Raw genomic sequence first — 23157 nt, forward strand, 5'->3', positions numbered from 1 at the left:
GATTTTTTACTGATTTTCAAAGAATTTGTAAGGGAATTGAAAATACTTCATTCATGACATGACATGCAGGAGCTGAAACAAAAGTTATAGGAGCAGGGTTTGCAGAATACATTTGTACCTGTAATATAATTTTTGCAAATTTACAAGTTATTTTGAATCTTTGTTAACTTATTTACAAGCTATTTTAATGATTTGTTTACTAATTTACAAGGTTTCTTTACTGTTTTACCTCATTCATGACTTGATATGTAGAATAAGTATCTGTATTGCTCTCACTACTAATTGAGATGTTGCTTGTCCCCATCATTGGATTACTGCTTGTTTTCCCCTGTAAAGATAATTAAAACTGTTTACAAATTTGTTAAACCAGTTTACAAAATTGAATGTTGGTAAAATACCTTCTCAACAGTTACACATAGCTGAATACCGCCTCTGAATTCCGCAAGCTTTTTCATAAATGCTTGCACTTGCCTATCATTTCTAATATACATAGGAGGCATGTCTTTTGTAGAGGGTAATGAATAACTGAGTTTCACTATATTAATACCGACATCAATTCCAAAATCTTCTATAACAACAGCACACAAATCAGTGAAACACGTATCCTCATTGATAAAAGTAAGAGACCCTCCTCTTTCAACATCAAATTTAAAATCCCAACAATTGTTATTTTTCAATTTCCAAACACCAGATATGCAATTCAACTCAATCATTACGACCTGATAAAAAAGATAATGTATTATAATGTTAAACATATGTATCTTTATGATAGTTCACAAGGTATTTATAAAGTTCTTCATGGTTTTACAATATTTTTTAAAGTTTACAATCTTCACAAAAAACACGGTAAATCAAAATTATTTCACTAATAGTGTACAATAGTTACTGAAGAACATAAATACAGTGAGAAGATGAAGAAGAAATTTTTACAATGGTTTTAGAAAGTTTTTAAAGGTAACACGAATTATAATTTTCAAGCAAGACAAATTCGAGAAAATAGATAAACACAGAATCGAAGCTCTTAATTAATCAATTCAGATTTGAAGACGAATTCGATGAACTTTTGGATCTAAACGGTTCAGATTTCAGAAGCGATTCGAACCTAATTGATGCAGATTGGGATGAGTCACAGATTTTTGATTACAGACTCGATTGATCCTCATCGATTGAACTCGATTGAACTCGACGGATCTAAGATGAAGATATCGACGGATCTAAGATCTCATCACCTTTTGTTCGTCGGCTGTGAAGGTGACGAGAGCCGCCGAGATTTTTGGTTCGTCGTTCCCCAATTTTGTCTTCGTCAATTTGGTTCCTCAATTGGTCAATTTGGTTACTCATTAAAGGTAAAATGGTCAATTTCAGGGAAGCTATTAGGGAGGGGGCATTTTTGAAAAGGAGTATTAAAAAAGGGGCATTTTTGTGAGTCCCCCAAATTTTAATCATCAAAACATATCTAGTCAATACCACTACTAAAAGGGCACAAACACGAAACCGTTTATAATGATTATAATATTTAGGGTTATACTAGATCTACCTTTTACTACAATCATGATATTCATTTATTATTAGTTAATACAAAAAAAAAAAATCTATACCAACGAAATCCCCAAACTTCCTCATCAACAACTTAGCTTAGATGTTGCTTGTCTTTTTCTTTAAACTCAAGAAATTCAATTACAACACTTGTAAATTTATACTAATAGAGTTTTTTCATACTTACCGACAAAGGAAAATTTAGTAAAATGTATACTTATGAGGCAAATATTAGCCATCTCCAATACTTAGAAAAGCTTAATGAGATAAACAAACTAATTGAAAAACAGTATAATGATTTTAGGTTCTTAGGACTCTACCTGGCATCAATTAGTTGGAATAAGAATTCATAAAATGTAAAAATTACCTTTACAAAATGCTACTCATGGAATTGTGTATTATTTTTTCCTTTTCCGAAGTTGTACTAACCAATATTCCTCAAAGACAATGTTAGTCCATTAATCATGCATTCTCAATTTTTGTCATCTAATTAAATTGATGATAAAGAAGATAAAATTAAACACATGCCATGTTTTTAGAAATTCTAAGGATATTAATTAGTTTTTGTTCTCTTCATTTCAAATTAATTAATGTCGTTTTAGAGTAACAACTATGTTTTCTTTTGTTAAATTTTGACTCTTGTTATTTTAATGTACTTTTGAATTTTTGATAAGGATATGTATCTGTTGCCCCTAAGTGAAATCAACAATAGTGTAAAATATAATACAAGTACAAAATCAATTTTATTTTCTTAGGACATAACCGAATATTTAAAGTGATTCGTGTAAACATGACACTTAATTTGAAATGTAAACAAAATAATTAAATGAAAATAAAAATGTGTGTGAGTACATTAGTCTTATTGCCACCATGGTTAGGGAAAATACAAGATCGGATTCAGAATCCATAGGATGCAGTCCAAAAATTAGGTTATATAGAATATCTAGTTTCACGATTTTCTTTTTCATATTTTAAAATTTTGACGGATTCATATCAATACATATGCAAATACCATAACATTTGGATTGATACCCAAAGTCCGATAAATGATAATCTAGAGAGCTCATCGATTAATAGTCACATTCACATATGAGATCTTCTACTCTAGATTTGGATCTAAATGTTTAGTTACGCTCGCTGATGTTATAATTATCGGACGTTCGAACATCAATCTAATATCTGTGTAATCATTTTTTTTCGTAAAATCTTTCGTTTCTCCATAACGCCGGCGCAATCTTTCGTTATTTTTGCCACAGATATGTCGCAAGCATTTAATGCTCAAATTTTGTTTCGCTAAACTCGCATTTTGTTAGATACTAGGATCGGACCCGCGGTCCACCGCGGGAGAATATTAGTTTACATACGTTGCGTTTAATATTGTGTGTGTTTTTTAGTAGAACGAATCGTGTAGTATACTTATAAATATTCATAATAACGAATTGTAGAGAAAATGTAAAATTGTTTATAAATATACCCATCGTATTAATTATGATTTACAAAATAGAATTTTGTGTTTTAAAATTCTAAAATTAGACGATTCATGGAAATTAGAGCAGTCAAAATAGGTCAAAAACCGCGGGTCGAGCCCACATCATCTCACTATGGGGCAGATTTGGGAAAATATATTAAACCCGCAAATAAGCGGGCCACATGGATTCATTCGCAGTGGGTCATAGGTTTAATCGGTTTTCATCCGCGGGTTGGCGGATCAGCCCGCATATTAGTATTTATTGATAAAATTATAACTTATTCAACATGTGGTAATTTAAACAAACTTTTAATAGTATTTTGATTTATTTATTTATTTTAGTAGTATTTTAAATTTTGGTTACTTTAAAATTATTTAAACAAAATCCATGGACAATCCCGCAAATCCGCATACATTCGCGGGACGGGTTTGTATTTCATATATGCTACCCGCGGGTCATGCGGACCGACTAACTACAAGTCAAAATATTTTTTGTCTATCGCAAAACGGACTTAACGGGACGAATCAACTCGCTTTGACAGTTCTAATGGGAATATTATTTAGTCATACAATAAAATGAAGTTTGGACATAGTAATAATAGAAGGGTGATTTAGGTGAATAACCCAAAAAAAAAAAGAAAAATTAGTTTTTTAGAAAGAAGGTAGAGAGAGATAGGAAGAGAAAGAGAGTGAATAGGGGGGGTTAGAGGTTAGATATTTAATTTTGTTGTTTTTTTAGGTTATAGGGTGCAATTTCTCATAATAGAATATGTATCTTATTTGTTAGATGAGAGATTGAAAGATGAAGTATAATGATTAAAAATTAATTATTATTTTTCATGATTCACAAAATTTAATAAATATTTATCATCTTGTTGAATAATTCTAAAATCATATTCAAGAAATCTTTATAAATTGAAAATTAAACTTCTTTGGTAAGCTATAGGTATGAAAATATCATAATTTCGATTTAATCTAATTAAATTAAAATTAGTTACATGGATTTCATATCTATTTAATTTACATGAAAAAAATAAAAATATCTATTTAATTTACAAGACCAAAATAAAAATATCAATTTAATTTATAAAACAGATGGGTTATTTGTGATAAATTTTCTAAAAATCTTTAGAAGCAAGTAAAATATCTTTCAATTAATGATAATTGGCTAAAATGAGCGAAATTAATGACAAAAACGTTGATTGTTATGGAATTAGTCCCAAAAATATATGAACAAATTTATTATACGTAATTAATGTATAATATTGTTTGGAATATGCTTTTATTATTAGTTACCATAAGTACAATCAGATTTTATTTGATTTCCATAAATATTTGATTTTATTTCGATTTTTCATTATTAATTCGAATTTATATTCCAAAAAAATTTCAAAAATCCGATTTCAGAATTTCGGGTCAATTTTCTGATTCTAACCCGACCCATTTTCATTTGTACTTCTCTTTTAATAATATAGAGATAGAGGTGATAAGGGTGATTTGATCTTTTTCCAAAACTAGAGAAGAGAGAGAATTAAATACGTAATTACGCTTCTCAGATCTTACAATATATATTCTTCTGTGGTTTTATATTTCGTTCACCCAAAAGAGAAAAGGATAGTATAAAATTATGTTTCTTTAATTTATCTACTTAAAATAGAGAGTTTCAAATTAGATATTCCTTAAAACTAGTAGATTTTTAGCTATACATAATTAGTTTCATAGTTGAAATTTTTGATTTTTTCTTTATTTATTATTAGTATTATTTTTAAAAAAATAAAATACTAGTTGAATCCAAAAAGAAAAAACCAACTTTGGGAAGCAGGGAAGTATGGTACGTGTCAAGCAGGTATTAGTCGGTAGTCAATTTTCCCCAGACGTTCGTGTTACGGTAAGATTTTCTTCCCAAAGAAAGCAGAGAGGTCCACATGTTCCTCCTCTGAAAATCTCTCTTCTCTTCTTCTCTCTTCTCTCTGGTTATATTCTCTCTCGGAGGTGACCGTTTCTTCACTCCTAAATCGAAGCCACGAGATTGATTGTTTCACTGGTAGGTTTCATTCATGCCGTCTCTCTCATTCTCTGTTTTTCCCCTTTCAAGTTAGGTTTTGATTTTGTTAATGGCGGATTCTTAGGGTTTTCTCTGGAGTTTTTGCTTCATCACCAACACTGATTACTCCTTTTTCCTTTCTGGAGCTCTAATTTGGCTATTTTGTGGATTTGATTTTGATCGGATTTTGTGGATCTTTGATTATTTTGGGATCCGATTCGAGGTTTTCGAGCGTTGAAATCTTTGACTACGTAAACGGATTAGAATGTGAGATTTAGGGTTCTTAATCTACATTTTTTGATCGGGAATCTGATTTTGAATTTTTTTCGGCTCTATGTCGAGCTTAGAGTCGGTGATTTGTTGATATAGAGATCATCTATTTGAAATTTGGATTTGATTCATTTTAATTGTGAATATTTTGGTTTTTTTTTTTCCAGGTGCTTTGCTTGGAGTTGAGTTTTAACCTCGAGGAGGTTGCAATCACTGCAAAGAGAAGGAATCTTTTTTTTTTGTGGAGAATGTTGTTGGACGATAAGCATATGATTTCAGTGCAACGCGGCTTTAAGTGTCGTGGTCAGATGAAATTTCTGAGGTATTGAAATTGATGAGCACCATAGGAGATGATCAAAATCTATCTGGTGAAGCCAGTTTTTGTGTATATTTTGTAGATAATTAGGCTTTTTGCTAATACAGTTAAAGGGTTTGTTAAAGATTGATCAAATGGCTATTGCTGGTCTGCAAAATATTTTGGCGATCGATTCCTCTTTCCGTCGGGACTCTGAGGTTCGGCCATCTAGACAGAGGGAAAATGAAGGAAGGCCAAGCGTCCGGGCATCCTCACTCCTACAGATGTGGAGGGAACTTGAGGATGATCACGTGATGGGTCATGCTCGTGAGAGGAGGAGTGGTTCTTCTCCTTCTAGTGCTTTGAGGGGAAATGGTTGTGACAGTAATATTAGTGCACATGATATTGTTAGAGATAGTGTAAATCTGGGTGAGAATGAACTTGGTGGATGGTCTCCCACCCAGAGTCATGTTGGGTCACATAACTCGAGTGAGGATCTCGGCCCTTTTCATAGCGAGCATTTTTCTGATCTGGGGATGGGTGAAAGGGAAAGAGTTAGACAAATTTTTCGTGAGTGGACGAGCTCTGGGACAGGTCAGCATACTGATTCTGCTTCCCACGCAACCAACAGCTCAAGAGCAGAATGGCTTGGTGAAACTGAACAGGAAAGGGTGAGGATCATAAGGGAGATGGTTCAGATGAATAGCCAGCAGAGGCCTGCTCTTGGTGATCAAAGGGAAGAACAACCTATTGAAGGTACTAATCAGATTGAAAGAGTACTTGATGGACAGGTTGAAAATGCAAACTGCATCCAGAATGAACATGCTAGAAGAGGCATACGCAAGTTGTGTGGTAGGCAAGTGTGGGTAGATATGTTAAAAATGGCTGAGAGAGAAAGGCAAAGAGAGCTGGAGGGTTTGATGCAGCATCATGCTGTATCAAACTTCGCTCATCGTAACCGCATTCAGGTTTGCTCATTAGACTTTTTGACTGTTTCTTGCCGTTCTGTTACTTGTCTCTGTGACATTGAATATGTTATCTTTAAGTAACTATTCCGAAATAAGCAAAAATTAACCTTTGCTATATTGTCCGAAACCACTGTCAGATACACTTACAGGCTACTGAATTACCAATATATTCTTAAAGACTGAAGAGGCCCCAACCTTCCTAATTCTATTTTGCACTATTTGTGTAGTTGGAATAAGATACATGAACAACAATTAGCATTAGTTCTAGATACAGTTTTGAGCCTGTTGTCGTAGACGAACAATGACTGAGAGATAAGTAGTCACATTATTTTCTAACATGATTAATGAAATTCATAAACAGATGGATAATGTAAACATACTTGAGGTTGAGGGAGTTTACGATTGTTACTCTTTTCTTCCTGTATACCTTCCATTCCCAATTTGGTCATTTTATACTGTTTGTTTGAAGAGAAAAATTCTAACTTGACGTTTGTGTCATAGGAGTTGATTGATATGCTTAGCAATTCTTAGTTGTTTCTTTATATTTCCTTCTGTTATATATTTGCTTATCAGTACTGGTCAGTTTAAGGTGGCACATTGGTTGTTTGAAGGTTCTAGAAGGAGTTGAGAGTTGGATCTATATCTCAACTCTATATCTTGGGTTTGTGGCTGACATAGCTTGAAATCATAATTTTAAATTGCTTTTGCAGGCATTGCTAAGGGGGAGATTCTTGCGAAATGGGGACAACGATGATAAAGAGAAACCAACATCATCCGCAGCTACTGAGTTGGGCTTTCTAAGAGAGAGGCACACTGTATCTGAGCTGAGGTAGTTAATTCTTCTGTAATAATCAATTTGTGCAAATCTTTGTGTATTATTGGAAGGTTTTTTTTTTTTGCCCTTTCATAGGCCATATATGTGGGTAAATATCCTGTGCAGCTTTCAAACCTTTTATGCTGGTTATGGATAAACAGATCTGGTAAATCTTGGAATGCTTGCTTTCTTTGTTGGTCTTGTTCATCCTGAAGTTTAATGCCAGCCCCATTTTGTATGAGTTTTTAGTTTGAAGTATATTTTCTGTTTGTTATAAGTGCAGCTTGACCCAGAAATGAAACTTCTGTTGCTTTAAAGGTGTTAAAAACGTCCTTGCTTACTGAGTGTTTGTCCATGCCAGGGAGGAATTTATATCTAGATTGGACCGGTCTGTCTCTGGTCAAGCGAGCAGTAGTCATTCTGAGACCTCATCAAATGCTGAAACCGATGATATTAGAGGTGAACAAAACGAACTGAATTGTCTCGATAGCATCAATGGTGCAGACGGTGGTTCAGGTCAAAATGGCAGAGAGGCTGACAACCAAATTTCGCTGGATGAGATAACTAATTCTGAACACTTTTATAATCGGAGCACAAGTTTGGAGGAAAGGACTGCACGTGTAGAAGGCTGGCAACGGTCAGAAATTGATGTTTTTTCTCAAAGAAGAAATGATGCTGAAGTCGACATGAATAACCATCAAAGAGAGGATGCTATTGGGTGTTCATCCTCTTCAATTCATGGAGACAAGATCAGATATGGCTGTCAATTACGAGGACCTATCGAGATACCTTATGAACAGTCTCTGCAAAGTTCCGAAGAAATTGCCACCATGGGACCGATAAACAGGACAATCAATTTCCAGGAGAATCTGGTTGAAAACATTAATCTAAATGTCACTCCAGAGGAACAACCCGAGGAGGAGACTATGGAAAACGAAGAATCCGGTTGGCAACTTATCAATGGTGAAACCAGTGCATGGAGAGATGACGCTAAAGAGGAAGCAGATACAGATGTTCCTGAGAATTTTCCAAATCAGTTATCACAGATATCATCCGTGGACGAGGAGAGAGAAGCCCATGTTCTCACAGAACTCGCGGAGATGCAACCTGATGATACTGATCTTCAAAGCACAGTACAAGACTGGTCGGAAGAACATTCTGATCAGGACACAGTTTCAATTGGAAGGGCAGCCACGTTCTTTCCTCCGGATGATGATACTGAAAACAACATGGAACTCCGAGAACTCTCGAGCAGGTAAGAAATTTAGTAAATTTCTGCCGTAATGGCCACACTTTTCAACCTCATTCTATGTATCTGATGGCTTGCTGTTGGCACTACAGGAGACGTGTCTCAAATCTTCTGCAGAGCGGGTTTAGGGAAAATCTTAACCAGTTGATACAATCTTACATGGACAGACGAAGTCGAAATCCTGTCGACTGGGAAGAACACGAGACTTATTCTGACCATACAATAGTAGGTGAAGATACAGAACAGCAGGATGATGCTCAGACTGGTGGTCAAGAACTTGATGCTGTTGAATCTCCTCCTTTGTCTCTACCCTCCCCAGTGATCCCTATTCAGCCACGGTGGGACCATGATCGATCTCATTCAAACTGGCCGGCACATGATTTGCATCAGGGCATCGGAATGGTAAGACTAGTCCCAAAGTGGATCCTTATTGAGAAAGCAATTGTCTTTTCCAATAGATGAAGGAAATCATTAGTTGACATATTATATGCTGTCGTTTTTATTTGTTAACTTGATCAACAATATCTCTGCAGGATTGGGATTCGATCAACGATTTGAGGGTTGACATGGGTAGAATACAGCAAAGGATGGATAACTTGCAGAGAATGCTGGAGGCTTGCATGGAAATGCAACTCGAGTTACAACGGTCCATAAGACAAGAGGTCTCTGCTGCAATGCACCGCTCTACTGACCAATCAGGTTTTCTATTAGTCCCAAGTCACTTTATGCTTTTACATATGATGATTCACAACAGTACACAACATAGAATGCAACTTTTTTTTCTTATGGAAGCACCTTAATCGATTCACAGGTCCATCCAAGGACACTGAGAGTTACGAGTCAAAATGGGAATATGTAAGGAAAGGGATCTGCTGCGTATGCTGCGAGAGCAACATCGATTCTTTATTGTATAGGTATGTATGAACTATGAAAATACTAGAGCATTTGTGTTAGTTATGTTCCCCAATTGATATCGCTGTTTTTCTTGTTTTGTTCGAAAACAACAATAGATGCGGACATATGAACACCTGCGAGAAGTGTGCAAAGAAGCTAGTCGAAGCGGGAGGAAAATGTCCCATGTGCCAAGCCCCAGTGATTGAGGTAGTTCGTGCTTACTCTATTCTTTGAAACTCTTCTGCTCTCCTTCGGCTCCAAGCTCTGCTTATTTGATTCTGGGTTTTACAAAGATATCAAATGTCTTTACTGTGATGTTTTAGCATAGATATTACTCTGATTCACTCGGCTCTTAATTTTATCCGTGGTGTAAGAAAGACACAAACACACACTACTTCTTAACTATTTTTATACACATGAAAACATCAAAAGATTCAATAGAAGAAATTGGTGAAAGTATCTGTGACTTTCATACATTTTTGTGCATATCCAACAATAAAAACATCTAAAAAGTGCAACACTTTGGATGATACAAAGAATTGAGCCTCTAGGCTCTGGTTAACAAGATATTCGACGAATGCTAACAAAACTTTAAGAGTAGATGTGTCTCAGTTATGTAAAAATCTACATAAAATACATAGTGAAGAAACTGCGTGCGGTCTCATATCTAAAAGGGTAATCATGTGTTGTCTTTGTTTCTACTACAAAGTAGCCAAACACAAACGATATTTTTGAAACAATCAAAACTAGTAGTACCAAATTTCTCTCCGAAATCAACACTACCAAAAATTCTAGTACTCAATGTCATTTTACAGATTCCTTATTTCATACCCTTTCCTTGTTACAATACAAACACAAAATCAAGAGTAATAAAAAAAAAAAAAAACGTGTCAGAGACTCAACGACCGTTCCAATCCAGTCCTCTGCCCCAAACTCGAACAGCTACTACACCTTCTGACACAAGGGTCCACAACATCACACGTGTCATGTTCTTCTGACGAGCCCTGATCAGGCGGTTCTTGCATGCCCAAGTCCTTATCCGAGAACAGCTGGTTGCTCCGGCACAAGGGACATGTTACGTATGAGCTCAGCCACGTGTCAACGCAATCCACGTGGAACACGTGACCACAGTGTGGTATCACTTTAACTGTTTCACCTTCTTCGAATTCACTCAAGCAGATAACGCAATCTTCGTTCCGCTGCTTCGTGGCTTTCGTGTAATGGTACACTGGCAGAGATCGAACGGTCTGAAATGCCCCAACCTTGCTGGTTAACGTTAGAACGGAGAGAGATGTATAAAAATTAGAGAAATGGATTTACCTGAGAATCAAGTCCCCTCCGGTAACTATACGGCCGTGAGACAACGACGGAGGTGGAAAGGCGACGTGGAGACATCCTAGAGGATCTTGTTCTTGGTATGGAAGAAATCTCAACCGTTGAATCATCTACGAAGTGGTGAATGTAAACGGAGAAGAAACCCATGAAGAAGAGAGCAACCAAGAGGACAAAGATGGTTAGAGCCATGGAGGAGTCTAATGCCGAAGGTGGTTCTGGTGGTGGCGGTGGTAATGATGTGGCGTTTTGGACGTTTGTTACGAGCTCTTGTTCGCCACCACAAGCTTGGTAGAGCTGGAGAAGCTTGCGGAGGTGCAGGTGCTTGGTCTCCATTAGTGAAGTCTATCAAGAAACAAAATGAAATTCTCATTTATCAACTTTTATTACTTAACAATGTGAAAAGACTTATCACATTAACGTACACGTACACATGTTAGTATTTAAATATCATTTTAACTATATGAATAAAGTTGAAAAGAAAGAAAGAAAGAGAGGAAAGGAATGCAGCTAATAGGAAAGACCCGCGGCGACTTACTGTTAAAGGAAAGAAGAAAAAGTTTGTTAATGCAGAGGAAAGAATCAAGTACAAGCTTGAAAAGGTTTGTGAGAGTCTAGTCTAATTCATTAGGGCCGGTCCGGAGGGCAAGCAAGTGAAGCCACCACTTCGGGTCTCACATTATTAAGTGAAGCCACCGCTTAGGGTCTCACATTGTCAAACATTTTTTTTGGAAGAATTTTTTTCTTTTATATTAACAAAAAGGCCTAAATTGTTAATTATGCATAAGGCATTAAAGAAAATTTAGAAACTTTGGACCGGCAATATGTGTACCATGTTTTGAGAAGACGACGTAAATGAATTAATGTTAATGATCAAATTGTGTAGAGATAGTATTTACACGTGATAGTAAACTTAGTAAAAACTTTTTTTCACTCCATCTAGATTCTATACAGATTTAAGTGTGTCAATCGGGATAATCTGCTGCATCAAACCACAAACGCTTCAGCCGAATCATGTGAAGCACTTCCTTTGATACTTTCTTCCATTTTCTTGATACAATAGACTTCTCTTTAATCCAAGGTTGATTGATATCTTCGAGTTTTCATTACTTTTCATGGACAATTCAATTCAAAAACTCCTCGGCTTTATGTGCCCAGCCCCGGCCCAAAGAAACTAAGGCCTTCTGGGCAAATATAATCTTTTTTGGCCTATTGTTATTGAAATTGAATATATCTTTGATCTCATGTTAAATATGCTATTGGCGGATAAGGATCTTGAGGTATAAACTCTTTTTTGTTTATTTTTTTCTTTTGATAAAAGTCTTTTGTATGTTTTAGTACTAATTATATATTTATATATAACTATATACTGATATAATACTTGGCAGCTTGATTGTTGGGTTGTCTGCTGATTCAAAAGCTGGGCCATTGGATTTTCGGTACGTAGCGGCTGCGGTAGCGGCGGCGGCAACACTACCGCAGGTTGTTGTTCGTTTCGTCGCCGCAGCCGCAGCCACAGATCGCAACTGTTTAATCGTTTGACGTTAAAATTAAATAGCGTCCAAAATTTTTAACCGCAGGTAGCTGCGGCGACGAAACGAACATGCTAATTGTATGAAAGTTTAATTGAGTTAAATGTTGTTCTTGAAATGTACAAAACTCTGTCTCACTTAATCTTGAGGCTATATAAAACAAACATACAAATAGAGGAAAAAAAATCACATAGAGTTCAAAGCTTTTAGACTCAGCCGAGAGAAAAAAAAACAACAACAAAAGCGAGAGAGATCCCAAGAGAGATAAAAACTAAATAAGTGGCCTAAAATTAATTGACCAGTGGTCTTTCCGTGCTAACAATAATTTAACTTTCTTTACTGACAAATCTTCGATCGTAAATCTAAAATCACCATCCCCGCTTATAAGCATCACCACCCGAGGCTCTTGAAAATGAATAACTTGTTCAAAAATCCATTTCAACAAAGCAGCTATGATTTTCTTGTCTACGAATTCTTTTATCCTTCGAGGAGTTGGTACGTTACATATCATAATATTTTTATTTTGACAACTTATTTATGAGTTGGCTTTTAGCACCATAACCAATTTTACATGAATTTTTCCGTTATAGTTGTTATTTCTCAAAAAAAATCGATGCCATTAATCACATTTTCCGCATCAGCTACTTGGGATAACACAATTCTCGTAATCCCATAAAACAAGAATATTGGCTGTTGAGTAACCTGGTAAGTTCATACACTAAAAGAAAAGACAAACTTTGTCAATGTTTAGATGGACAAATGAATTAAAAACAAATATTGAATTGTTTGTTCAAACTCAAAATCACGATAAAAAAAATTGTTCTGATTATTAGCAGTTCAACAAACCCCTCAAAAGCAAACATAGCCATTGCAATACCCATCAAAGGGGTCTTGATTATTCGCACCTTAGTGGTAATGTATTGAGGCGCTAAAATTTTATTAAGTCTTTGGAACAGTTATGCATCTGGAAAACATAAAAACCATTGATAATTTTTATGGATTTTGTAGCATCTTATGACAAGATAGAGGTTTTATGAAATTTTATAAAAATTTGTTTGATAAATCGTCGTGATGAGGTTATTTATTTATTTATTCAGTAGTTCTTTTTGTGCAGGTTTCGCCCGTTAAGACTTTACCCTACTTGGAGAAGCCTAAAGACTGGTTGCTAAAAGGGGAGACGACGATGATATTGCACTTGTCAGAGATATTTTGGCCTATGCTCTTGAGAGGCAACCACCAGCGTATTTATTAGTCATGGCTAGCGATGGTGACTATACCTGTGATCTTGAAGATTTAAGACAAGTGGGATACTATGTTATTCAAGCTTACTCCCTTGGAGGTGCCGGAGATGACGTCAAAAATTCTGGATGTGTTTTTTTACAAAGACGAAGTGATATATAAATTTTAAATTTACAAATTCTAGATGTCAAATTGCATGAAACAGAAAGATTTGGGTAAATGTGACACACACACATATATAAAGGGGTTGTTCCAAAATTAGTACAGTGAATACAGGTCATAGAGAAAAGTAAATTTAAACTTTGTAAACATGTGTTGAGGTTTAACAAAGAAAAAAACTTATATTTGTAAATTTTACTTTTACTTTTACTTTTAACTTTAGAATACTGTTTTTAGACTAAACCAGTGAAAGTTACTTATTTTAATTTTCTCAAAACCCAAGTGCAAAAAACTATCTATCCTCTTGTCAAGATTTTGGATCCTTTTATGTAAAAAGAAATTAAAATTTTATATATTTAAACATGTTTTTAAAGGTGTATTAAATAAATAAAGAAAACTTTAAATTTTGAGATGATTTTTTTTTTTTTGAAAGTTTAAAATATTTGGGTTTCATTTTAAACCTTTCTAAGATTGGCAAAATGAATCTAAAAAATAACAACATTGAAAACTTGGGCATTTTTCTTTGTTAAATTCTTTTTTTAACGGGGCCTTATACTAATGATATTTTTTTGTGATTCAATCTTAGGCCTATGCCCCTCTGCTCTACCCCTTTGGGCCGGGCCTGTATATCCCTAAGCTCTTGATTTCATTCTCAATGACTTAAATCATGTTCTATTTAGTTGTCTTTTTTTGGGCCTAAAGACTCCTTAGCTAAGCCTAGCTAATTGTTGTATACACACACAAACGTTTCGTTTTCCGTAATAGGAAACTTAATTTTATCCCAAAAATAAAACATTTCCTTATTTATTTTCTGAATCGAGTTTTAACATTTGTGAAATCCCTATTTATTTTACATATTGGACCTCTATATAAACCCTAAATTACAGCCTACGTTAATTAAGTCTGGAACCAAAACACACGAACGATCTTCGATGGCAAGAGAAGGAAACTCAGATCCCATCCCGATCGACATCATTCTCGACATACTTTCGAGATCCTCTACTAAAGAAATCGCTAGGTTTGGTCTCGCATCCAAGTTCTGTGCATCAATACTTAACTCTCAAAATTTCACCGAGTTGTTCCTGACCAGATCCTTAACTTCTCAGCCACGTCTCTTATTCGCCATCAAAAACTCCGGTGACTGGTGCTTCTACTCGTCGCCTCAGCTCCATAATCTAGATGAGAACCATTCTCTTGTAGTATCAGCCGACTTGCATATGCAGTTACCTGGAGACATGGGATCAGAGATTTGTGGTCCTGTCTCTGGCTTGTTCTATTTCCCTAATATGCGGAGAAGTGAAGTGCCGGTGATATGTAACCCTAGCACAGGACAGTACGCAAGATTACCTCAATTGAAAAGGAAAAGGGATTCAAGAAGCTTATTAGGTTATGATCCTATTGGCAAAAGATATAAAGTATCAAACATAAGAAATTCAATTTATGGAGCATCTAATGAAGAGGGACATATTATGACATTAGGAACTGGGAAAATGTCATGGAGAAAACTGCATTGTCCGGAAAACCATTATCCTATAGGGGAAGGGGTATGCATCGATGGGGTTTTGTATTACATTGCTGGACAAGCAAAAGGTGTGAAGTTAGCTTGCTTTGATGTTAGGAATGAAAATTTTAGGTTTCTTAAGACAGATTCTATTATTAGGAAGTTATTAGTTTCTTCTTCGTCTACTTCTTCGTCTACTAAATTGATAAAATACAAGGGTAAATTAGGTGTAATTAGTTGGCGTTGGGATAGTTACGTTTATGGAAGAGCTAGGTTGTGTTTGCAGATTCTAGAGGATGCCCAGGATCAAAAATGGTTGGAACATCGATACACTTTTCCGGTGAATATTGTCGTTAAGGGAGATGTTTCCGTCGTTGGAGTGACTGCTACTAATGAAATTATTTTGTCCATGGACTATACATCTAAAGCTTTCTTTGTTTTCTACTTCAATCCCGAAAGGAGAACTCTTGAGAGAGTTAGAGTCCAAGGTTTTGAAGCGTTTGAGAAGCCTAATAGAGTTTACACCTTTGTAGACTATGCTGAGGATTTCAAGTTTATAACAGAGTCTAGCTAGTTTGCCTCTAAATGGACATTTTCAGCTACATGTTTCAATGTAATTAAGCTCCATATTTTTTTGACATGTCATTTTTTTTTTCCAAGTTTTATTCTCAATGCCCTTATTTTGTTGCACGTTACTTGAAAGCAAAACAATGTTTTAGTTTTGTCCCACATTAATTGCATTTTCATGGAATATTCATAGAACTTCTTGTTTCTTTGTATATGAGAAATTACTGGATGAAACCACGAACAACAATTGGTTTAGTCCCCAACTTAAACAAGTTGCAAGGAAAAACGTCAAAACAAAATAACCTAAATTTGGTGACTCACTCTTCTTGTTTATATATACATGATTAAGGCCTCGTTCTTTTCCACGACGCATCTTCTTAATTGTTTATAGTATACACTCTATCTCTAATTTATTTGTGTAATGTTGCTGAAGCTGAAAAAGAGAGACTTCGATGACTTAAATAAGAAAATATGGGTGTTACTACAATTTACAGAGGCAGTTCTAATGGCCTAAAATAAAAACTTAATGTGGCAAACGAATTCCTCTCCCTCGTTTGTAGGTTTTGGTCGCTACCTTTTGTAGGCTGTAGCTGCGTCTAGAACGAACAAGGCCTAAATTAAGAGTATTAAGATAGCTTAATTAAGAAATATCAAAGACTAAACTAATTTCACCTCTTTAACTTTTTTTTTCACTTTTTCTCTAATCTAATTCTAAATTCTTCTTTTTTTTCACGTTCCTATTATCAAATATATACAAATAATTTTTTTTAATACAAATTATTTGTCAAATTAACTATCACGCAATTTAAAAAAAAAAAAAAAAACTATCAGGCAATTAAAGCAATAGTATTTATTTTCCAAATCTTCGAGACCATAGCGAACCCATGTTGATTAAATAGTCTCCAATGAATGGAGTAATTTTGACAAGTGAGAGCGACCTTCCATGAGAAAATATCAATGGAAATTGAACTACCTTCCTTAAGTTGCACCATATATATCAAAGTTTTTGGGTAAATTCTAAATGAGATTCTCCAATATGTATCTATACTAGTATTTTTGCAACATTTTGGTGACGGATGGATAAAAATGCTTTTGGGTTAATCGGATATCCGACCCGTTTTTTAAAATCTTTCACAAAAAATTTATTGGGTCGGGTTATATTTAACCCAACTCATACACCGAATATTCCATATTTAATAATTTAGATATTTAGAAGATTTGATTAAGATTTAGAATTATGATTCTCCTATCATCTTTGTTTGATTTGTTTTTAACTGTTTTGAATCATCACATAATACATAAAGTAAAAAAAAAATCATTTTTTTTCTGCATATACTATGATTCGAAATTTTAAAAACGGACATATATTATCTAATTGACAAAAATGTGTGTTCAACGTTCTACATCGATTAAAATATTTAGACAATGATTCAGAATCATATCATAAATAAGATCAACATTAATAAAATAAATGAGTTTTTTGGCGGGACGGGTTTGGCGGGACGGATTTTTTAATCAACAATAATAAAAAGATTAAAATATCATTAACCCGCCGCTTCAATACGGATTAAATCCTTATTTTTTTTAATACCACCAATATTAGACATATTAAATCAGTCTCATTTAGAAAAAATTGTATAAAACCAAAAATTGTCCCGTGGTATAATGTTACTTAATAACAATATTTATAAAATTTTAAATATCATTAACATGCCGTTTTAATACATATTAAATCTTCAGTTTATTAAAATATAAATGTCTTAGAGAATGATATGATTTGTAAACTTTTATATATAATAAATAATTATTAAATTTTAAAATAAAAACAAATCACGGGACGGGTTAAGAAATTACGGAACAAGTTATATTTCGGAAAGGATTTATATGGCGGACGAATTTGAATCAATATTTATATACCGCTTTAATACGGGTTAAATTCTCAGTTTATTAATAATTATCTCGTGGACTCGTGGTATACCGTTACTTAATAACAATTGTAAACTATAATATAAATAAATATGTTATAAGGAGATACAATTTACAAAATATTTTTATACTAACTTTAAAATTAAATCATCCCGCGGTGTACCGCAGGTTAAAATCTAGTTGATGGGAAGAAATTTAAATTCGGTCGCTGCATCTCCAAATTTACAAATCATAAGTTTTTTTGTTACCTGCAAGTGAAAGATCGATGTCATAATGCCTAAGTATTAGAATTGAGTCTATGTTTTGGATGGAATTGAAAAATAAAAAGAGGAAACATATTAGAGTTATTCACATCTTTGTTATTTTATGTACACTTTTCACACACACACATATATATATATATATATATATATATATATATATATTTATTTATTTAATTTCATTATATAGTTTTCTCTCATTGATCTTAAGTGTTAGTGTACCATTTCGCACAATAAATTCAATTTATTTCATTGGAAGCTCCTCATGTCATAAAGACCAAAAAAAATACAGATGGCTCATGAATAGATCAAATAGTCAAAGGTCAAAGATCAATATTAAAAATCAAATAGTTAAGTCTTACCAATAATTTAAGATTTAATTCACAAATTAATGACCATGAATCACACACTAATAGAAAACAATTTTTCTCTCATCTTAGTCCACAAAAACATGGCTATTCTAATGAATCCAAGCTTTTTCAAGGATCTTGAATCTTAATAGAACATACGGTCCTATATTAATCAAGAAGGTTGCACTATTGATTACATTTGAGGTAATCTACAATGGATTCGCAGGTTTTTTTAACGCTCATTTAGAATTCTACTCATCATCTCCGCTATTCCATTTTGACGGGGCGTTCCAAAAATAGTCTTCTCCATCTTAATCCTATTATCAGCACAATATTTTTTAAACTCGGCACCATTACTAGATTTTAGGCACTTCAACTTGAGATTTGTCTCATTTTCTACCTTTTCATGAAGTAAACCTATACCTTCTTTGTGGAGTCATCAATGAAAGACACATAATAGTGTGATCCTCCCAACGATGCAACATAATAGTGTGATCCTCCCAGCGACGCAACAGGAGCGGGTCCCAACACGTCACTGTGATTTCAATTTCCTATCATCCAGCTTTCACACATGTAGTGATTTACTATATTCAAATCTGGAAATTCACGATTTGTTACCATGAGTTTCATATCTGGAAATTCACGATTTGTTACCATGAGTTTCATACATTTTTCGCTCAGATGCCCCAATCTAAAATACCACATCCCAGTTTTCTTGGCATTTTCGGCAACAACAATTGTATCTTCATAGTTTGTCTTTATATAAAGAATGCTTCTTTTATGACCTTTTGTACCCACCATGGAACCCTTTGTCACTATCCAAGCTCCACCACCAACATTGATATTATGTCCTGTATTAGCAAGTTATCTAATCAGATTTTGCATCAACTTTAGCACATTTCTAACCTTTGTGATTTTCCACACACGGTCATCTGGCATCTTGAGGTTAATGTCTTCAACACCAACAATGTCCAAAGGTAATCCATTTTCTAGATCTATCTTCCAATAATTTCGGGCAACATAGTTCTCCATTATGTTCTAGTGAGCATTAATGTGGAAAGAGGCTCCTGAATCTAAGACCCAAGAATCGATCTAATTATAAGCCGAAGAGATCAATTTTTTCTGCGGTTTCAACAACCGCAACATGAACTTGACTTCCTCTTGGAGAATCAGCAGACACTACTAATGCATCAATTATTTCTTGTGTGACTTCATTGGCTCCAGCTCCTCTGTTATCTAACTTCTTCGGTGTAGTACAATATTTTTTCTTAATCTTGCTTTTTTGCCACAATTCCAGCACTATGTAGGATGTTTGGTTTTGGATTTAACCCCGTTAATTACTCGATTCCTCTGCCCTGATTATGGTTTGTTCTGTTTGGATTTTTCCCTCTGTTTTCTACGTTCTAAGCAGAACTTGTTGAAGCTTCTCATGTATCTATTCTTTGAACTTCCTCGCCAAGGATTCGATCTCGTACATCAACAAATTTAAGCTTCTGATTACCAACATAATTACTAACCGCTGCCCGCATGGGCTCCCAACTATTTGACAGAGATGCCAAAAAAATCAAAGAACAAACCTCATCATCAAACTTGATTTCAATCGATGACAGTGGTTGACAATCGTATTGAATTTATTAACGTGCGCTGCAACAGAATTACCTCCTTCCATCTTCGATTGGTAGAGTTTCTTCATGAGAAATACCTTATTGTTGGCAGAAGGTTTCTCATAGATATCTAAGTAAACTTTCATCAACCTCTCTGTAATCTTTTTTTTTTTTTTTTTTACCCTATCGCCTATCCGGTCGGTCCCGGTTGGAACGCACCGAGGTGCTATATAGTGGACTTGTCTACCGTGTTAACGGCTAGGCCCTTCGGGCTACCACTCTGTCTATCCCGAGTTTGGTGTGCCTTCCGACTAAGTGTCAGGGATAGTCAGGCCGCCTTCATTTCTAACTACTAGGTAAACCAATAGGGCCAAAGCCCAACTCACAGACTTTCCACATAATGTTGATAACAGCAGGAGCAGGAAAGGAGGGACTTTCACCCAAACACCCCTGGCCCACCAACCACCCGCCCACCACCACATGGGCCTCTCTGTAAACTTACGTTTCGCGGCGTTGTACGTGACTTCCTTTGATCTTGTTTAACTTAATAACACCTTAAACTTGTTTATCAAAAAAATCCAGTCATCCTAGCTCATCGTCTCATGCTTATTTCCCAACAATTGATGAAGTTTTTCCCATACAAATAATCTTCTATCTGAATCTCCAAAATTGAATAATTTGTACCATTAATCTTGAACTTCACTTTACAAGGTATATGAGATGTTAATATATGTGGACATCATTAATAAACTAATAATAATATAGAGTTGTTAAGAATTTATACGTTTTGAAAGTCTTCGTTTTTTTTTTAGTTTCCAAACATTGGTATAAGTTTGTTTTAGGATAATTTCCTTTGGGTTTTTACCAAAAAAATGATTTCTAGTATAATGGCTTGTGCTAGTGTTGTAGTTAAAAAAAAAAAAAAATTCCACTAGTCAAAATATAATAGAACAATCTAAAATAAAACAAAATTATAAGAATGTAATAAATATTTTACATGTTTAATTCATGAGAGAAATCTGAAAACGATATTTACAATGAAACATAAGGAGTAACATTAAAAATAGTACTCCCTCCGTATTTTAATAAGTGTCGTTTTAGGATTTTCTTTTTTTAAAAATTAGATGTCGTTTTCAAATTTCTATGCAAAATTTTTTACTTTTTAATGTTTTATGATATCATAAAACATTAAAAAGTAATAAATTTTGTATAGAAATTTGAAAACGACATCCAATTCAAAAAAATAAAAATTCTAAAACGACACTTATTAAAATACGGAGGGAGTAAGACTTAAGAAATCATAATCCCCCTAAAAAGCGCGGCTGCGGCCAAAAATTAAATAATGCATTAACACACTAATTATTCTAGAAAAACAACAACACGTAATTCATAAAGTTATGACCTAGTTATTTTACAAAATGACATAATATACTATGTATAGAACGTGAAGGAAATTACGGTCGATACGTACTAAAATAAGACCATCCTTTACGTAAAATGTTACCACTAAAATTATTTATGTAAATATATGAAAACGTTCCTTTCTTTTTTAAGTAACTGTACCTTTCCAATACCTAACGCCTACGACAAACTATTTTAATTATATAGCAGCATAGAAATTATCATCAAAAACAAGTAGAGAAACATTTCATGTGTCTATACAAAACATATACACATTCATGTCCCTTAACCATTTAGATACACAATTATTGAGCCCTAAACCCCACACAATTTCAGTCTAAACTAATGGGAAAAAACCCTAAAAATACCTCATCTATTTTTTTATTTGAATGTTTAATACCTAAATTTTTTTTATTGGAAGAAAAATATCTCATTTAATTATATTCGGTAGAAAAATATCTCATTTAATTATTGTTAGTAGATTCAAACCTCTGATTTAGTCGTTAACGGACGTTACAGTATTAGTAAGCGACGTTAAATTATAACGAGAAAAATAGCCGAAAAATACTTCATCTGTTTATTTTTGGACTTTTAATACTTCAATTTTTTTTTGGAAGAAAAATACCTCATTTAAATATTTTTGTCTCAAAAAACTTTGTTTTTGAATTGTTAGTAGATTCAAATCTGTGCCTTAACAGCCGTTAACGGGCATTTTAGAATCAGTAAACTACGTTAAATTTTAACTTTCCATGTAAAAATAAATATATACAATATTTATACAAATTTTTACAAATATATTGTTTGATCTGGTGGTAACACGTATTTTATTCAACTTGCATAGAACTTCTTTTGATGTCTTATTTTCTTTAATGAATGACGTCATACAAATTTAAATACATCATTTTCTTCACTCCTACAAATTTAAATTTAAATACAATTAACACATGAGAGATTGAGACAAAGATGACGACGACGATGGATATGTCATGTTTGTGGTCGTGGAGTAGGTTAGTTGCGGAAGTGGAGAGAATTTAGGTAAAAGTGGAGAAATAAAAGAAATGGTTCGAGAAAGATGGAGTTTTGATCGTATTAACGCAATAATATTAAATAAACTACTTGTTACCACTAGACCACACCAATATATTTGTAAAATTTTGAATAAAAATTGTATATATCTATTTATATACACAGGATTAACATTTAACGTCGTTAAATGATTTTGTAATATCCGTTAATAATTGTTAAGTCGCAGACTTGAATCCACCAATGATTCAAAATGAAGTATTTTTAGACAAAGATATTTTAAATGAGGTATTTTTTTCTAACCAAAAAGTTGGGGTATTAAAATTCCAAAAGTAAATAGATTGAGTATTTTTCGGCTATTTTCCTGTTATAATTTAACGTTGTTTACTGATACCGTAACGTCCGTTAACGGCCGTTAAATCAGAGGTTTGAATCTACCAATAATTTAAAGATAAGGTATTTTCGACCGAATATAATTAACTGAGGTATTTTTTTTCAAACAAAAAAAAGTTAGGTATTAAACGTCCAAATAAAAAATAAATAAGGTATTTTTTCGGGTTTTTTCCCCTAAACTAATATATAAGATGACGACGACGATGGATATGTCATTTTTGTGGTCGTGGAGTAGGTTAGTTGCGGAAGTGGAGAAGAATTTAGGTAAAAGTGGAGAAATAAAAGAAATGGTTCGAGAAAGATGGAGTTTTGATCGTATTAACGCAATAATA

General features: G+C 34.0%; 3 protein-coding genes across 4 annotated transcripts; 2 read left to right on the top strand and 1 right to left on the bottom strand.

The window, feature by feature from the left end:
* The first annotated feature begins 4851 nt into the window (after positions 1-4851).
* LOC9315194 lies at positions 4852-10010 on the top strand. Of its 2 annotated transcripts, none has more exons than XM_002879081.2 (9): positions 4852-5048; positions 5486-5640; positions 5742-6581; positions 7292-7410; positions 7757-8650; positions 8737-9046; positions 9178-9343; positions 9456-9558; positions 9655-10010. In XM_002879081.2, exons 3-9 carry the CDS (start codon positions 5769-5771, stop codon positions 9770-9772), a joined length of 2523 nt encoding a protein of 840 aa, XP_002879127.1. In that variant the 5' UTR covers positions 4852-5048; positions 5486-5640; positions 5742-5768; the 3' UTR covers positions 9773-10010. The 2 variants fall into 2 exon arrangements, with proteins under 2 accessions (XP_002879127.1, XP_020883784.1); XM_021028125.1 differs by having other exon boundaries at positions 5760-6581.
* A 278-nt stretch (positions 10011-10288) lies between these two features.
* Positions 10289-11507, bottom strand: LOC9315195 (RING-H2 finger protein ATL57). Its single transcript, XM_002880913.2, has 3 exons — positions 11409-11507; positions 10859-11215; positions 10289-10785 (listed from the first exon to the last, which is right to left on the bottom strand). Exons 2-3 carry the CDS (start codon positions 11204-11206, stop codon positions 10429-10431), a joined length of 705 nt encoding a protein of 234 aa, XP_002880959.1. The 5' UTR covers positions 11207-11215; positions 11409-11507; the 3' UTR covers positions 10289-10428.
* A 3187-nt stretch (positions 11508-14694) lies between these two features.
* On the top strand, positions 14695-16084 carry LOC9315196 (putative F-box protein At5g52620). Its single transcript, XM_002879083.2, has one exon. It carries the CDS (start codon positions 14733-14735, stop codon positions 15873-15875), a length of 1143 nt encoding a protein of 380 aa, XP_002879129.2. The 5' UTR covers positions 14695-14732; the 3' UTR covers positions 15876-16084.
* Positions 16085-23157: the final 7073 nt, after the last annotated feature.

The sequence above is a fragment of the Arabidopsis lyrata genome (assembly GCF_000004255.2).
Source record: "Arabidopsis lyrata subsp. lyrata unplaced genomic scaffold ARALYscaffold_4, whole genome shotgun sequence".
Lineage (NCBI taxonomy): Eukaryota > Viridiplantae > Streptophyta > Magnoliopsida > Brassicales > Brassicaceae > Arabidopsis > Arabidopsis lyrata.